Genomic DNA, 3,586 nt, shown 5'->3' on the forward strand with positions numbered 1-3,586 from the left:
AGGAAAAAATAAAAATAAATTTTGAAAAAAATGAGAAAAAAAAAAAGAACTGATAAAAATCAAAAATAAAAAAAATAAAGGTTAAATACAAATAAATTAAAAAAAGAAAAAAATAAATAGATAATGCTTGAGAAATAAAAAAGATAAAAAAAAATAAAGGTTGAGACAAATGAATTAAAACATAAAAATAAAATTAAAGAAATAAATAAAAAGTGAAAAAATAAAAAAAAAATAAAAAAAAATTAAAAAGTGAAAATAATAAAAAATAGAATAGTAAAATTAAAGAAAAAATAAAAAGTGCAAATAATAAAAAATAAAATTTTAGAGACAAATAAGAATGGAAAGTTTAAAAAATATATTTGAGGTGTAGAGGAAAAAAATGGTACTTGTACTATACTTAAAAAGTAAGGAAGGTTATTCTTTAAAGACATTTCTTATTGGGATTAAATATCTAAAGTCACCTATAATTGGGTGTCCAAAATGATACTAAATTAATTGATATTTTCATTATTCTAATGATTATTTTCAAACTAAAATTTGACTGACAAGTAGTTAGGCCTTCCATCTTTGTTTCATTATTATAACGGGAAAAAAAAACATAAAACATATATAATATAAATTTCAATGAAAAAAATAATTTCTTTTACTACCTTCCTATTTTTTTAATTTTAGTTTGGCAACTAACATATTGTATTAATCACGAAAGAGTTAATTGCAAAGCCTAAGATATAAAAAGTGAAAATAATAAAAAAAAATAGAATAATAAATTTAAAGGAAAAAAATAAAAGCTGAAATAAAGTAGATTAATAAAAGTAAAGGAAAAATAAAAAAATAAAAATAATAAAAAATAAAATTTGAGAGATAAATGAGTATGGAAAGTAAAAATATATTTGAGGTGTAGAGGGGTAAAATGATACTTTTAGTATATTAAAAAGTTAGGAAGACTATTTTTCAAAAACATTCTTATTTGGGGTCAAATATCTAAAGTCACCCATATTTGGGTATATGGCATGCAATTTCCTGTGCGGAGACAGGATTTAAAGTCTGTGGGTTCTGAATTTTAAATTAAGACAACAACCTCAAGTTAATGTATAACTTTAGCCAAAGCAACTAACAATTAAGGATATTTAGTATATTTAAAAAACCGATGAATAACTTAAACACTATAACTATAAGCATTATCATTACAACTGCATTCGATGAGTTGTCATGTTTTGAAAATGATCAATGATCGCATCATTAGGTACACTGTCAAACATTTCATCCTCTATATAACAAACTAAACAATCATTCAAAAAATCATCACAATCCTGCTTCGAAAATCATTTTTGATAAACTTCATGGAGGAAAAAGTTCTTTCCATTGTTGCAGTAGCCACAGGTAATATCAAGATTGATTTCACAAGGAAATAAACAAGTCCCCATATCTTGTGCATATTTGTTTCAACCAATTTTATCGAATGATCTCCAAGTCCTTTCAAATTTGAGAAAGCATTATTCACTTCTCTCACATAGTAAATATAATTATCAAGATCAAAACTAAGATCTTCAAGCTTGGAGGCACTGAAGTCATTTGGATAATATGTAGCAAGCTTCATGATCTTGTCTTTATCATAATTTGTAAAATAATTCTCAGGACTCAAACTAGTCATTCCAAGAAGTAGATCAGTATTCACTTCACTAAAGCGATTGTTAAGCTTTGAAAGTTGCAAATCAATAACAGCATAGAAAAATTCCACACGCAAATAATGAGAATATGTAACACTTGAGATCTTGCGCTTCAACTTTTCAAGACCATATTTCTAATTCATTTCAGGAATCACAATATCATTCTTTTCACAAAATAAAGAGACATCTTCTAACAAAGAATTTCATTTATATTCTATCATCAATTGAAATTGTATCTTTGAGAAATCCACAAGCTTCATAGCATTAACGATATCTTGATCTTTTCGTTGTTAAGCCATATTCAAATCATATGTAACTACCAAAATTTTCAACATCAAATGCAACATGTAGATAAACTCATAAGATCTAATATCTTCCACTAGACTTTTTGCCAATGCTTTCTCATGATAATTTGCACCTTTTTCAAGAATTCCAAGTACATGAACAATTGATGAGAATACGGAAATGAATTTACATACTATCTTAAAATGAGACACTCAACGGATATCACTCAGTCTTTGAAGTCCAAGTTCCTGATTTAATCCACTCCCTGTATGAACTTCACCAAGCACTAGTAATTCCTCTAATTTTTCAGCTTGATTATCTCGAAACATCTCCCTGTTCTTAAAATAACCTCAAATAATATTTAAAACATTAGCAAGAATATCAAAAAAATTATTCACATCATCATGTTTCTTCGCGACAACTACAAGAGTCAATTGCAACTGATGAGCAAAGCAATGTATGTAATATGCTGAAGAATTATCTTTCAAAATCAAAGTTTTAAGACCATTAATCTCTCCTTGCATGTTACTAGCTCGATCATAACACTGTCCCTGTATTTGAGATCAACTCAAAGAATGATCTAAAAGCAAAGAATAGATTGCTTCTTTCAACGACTTTGCAGATATGTCTTTAACATGAACAAGACCAAGAAATCGCTCAATAAGCTTACCCTCTTTGTTAACATACCGCAGAACAAGTGTCATTTGTTTCTTATGAAAAACATCTTTAGACTCATCAATAAAAATTCCAAAGTAATCCTTATTCAAGTCTTCAATGATCGCTTTCACCATTTCTTTTGCACAAGAACTTACAATGTCTTTTTGAATATTCGGAGAAGTTATGGTGCTATTTTTTGGAGCTTTTTCTAATACAACATTTTTTACTTCTTCCTTTTTGTATGCATACCACTTCAAGAGACCTAGAAAATTGCCTCTTGTTATAGAAGTTACACACTCAATATGACCCGAAAAGGCAAACCTTCTTTCAAAAGATATCTTATCACATCAATCGAAGCATTCAAGCAAATATGATGTTCACCTTTAATTTTCTCGGATTTCTTATCAAGTGAGGCTAAAATAGATTGTTACGGGTTCATCAAATCTAGCATCATCTTGAATCATCGACGATGAACACTATGCCCACGTTCTTTTTAAGCCTTTCTATGTCTTTGTTCCAACTTTGAAAACCTTCCGTTTTGAAAGATTTGTTCACTTTTTTTTCATATCCTCCGAGCTCATTTTTAAACAAGTAACACCATAAGCAAAATGTTGCATCTTCTTTAACGTTATATTCTAACCATTAAGAATATGGAGGTTTAAACCATTCAGGATTAAAGTGACATGGTGTACCTCCAAAATCTCTTATGGGAAACTCAAATTTATCTGGTTGACAAGGTTTTTTTGTATGTAATATCTCCTCACCCGGTCACGTATATTTGGAAGAAATCCTGTAATTGATTTTCATTCAGCAGGATCTAATTTAAGATCCAATTTTTTCAACTCTTTGTCATTATTCGATATTCCAGAAAGATTAACATGCAATGGGGAACTTGGCAAAGAAGAGCTAGGAGTAGTATCTGAAGAAGTTTGAGGCTTGAAAATTTTTTTCATCATATTGTCACTTGCTTAAAGATC

General features: G+C 28.5%; 1 protein-coding gene across 1 annotated transcript; it reads right to left on the reverse strand.

Moving 5' to 3' along the window:
- Positions 1-1,291: 1,291 nt before the first annotated feature.
- Positions 1,292-2,743, reverse strand: LOC107844157. The gene is made up of 3 exons (XM_047397597.1): positions 2,588-2,743; positions 2,351-2,503; positions 1,292-1,801 (listed from the first exon to the last, which is right to left on the reverse strand). The coding sequence occupies exons 1-3, from the start codon at positions 2,741-2,743 to the stop codon at positions 1,292-1,294; spliced, it is 819 nt and encodes a 272-aa protein (XP_047253553.1).
- Positions 2,744-3,586: the final 843 nt, after the last annotated feature.

The sequence above is a fragment of the Capsicum annuum genome, chromosome 10 (assembly GCF_002878395.1).
Source record: "Capsicum annuum cultivar UCD-10X-F1 chromosome 10, UCD10Xv1.1, whole genome shotgun sequence".
In the NCBI taxonomy this organism is placed as follows: domain Eukaryota; kingdom Viridiplantae; phylum Streptophyta; class Magnoliopsida; order Solanales; family Solanaceae; genus Capsicum; species Capsicum annuum.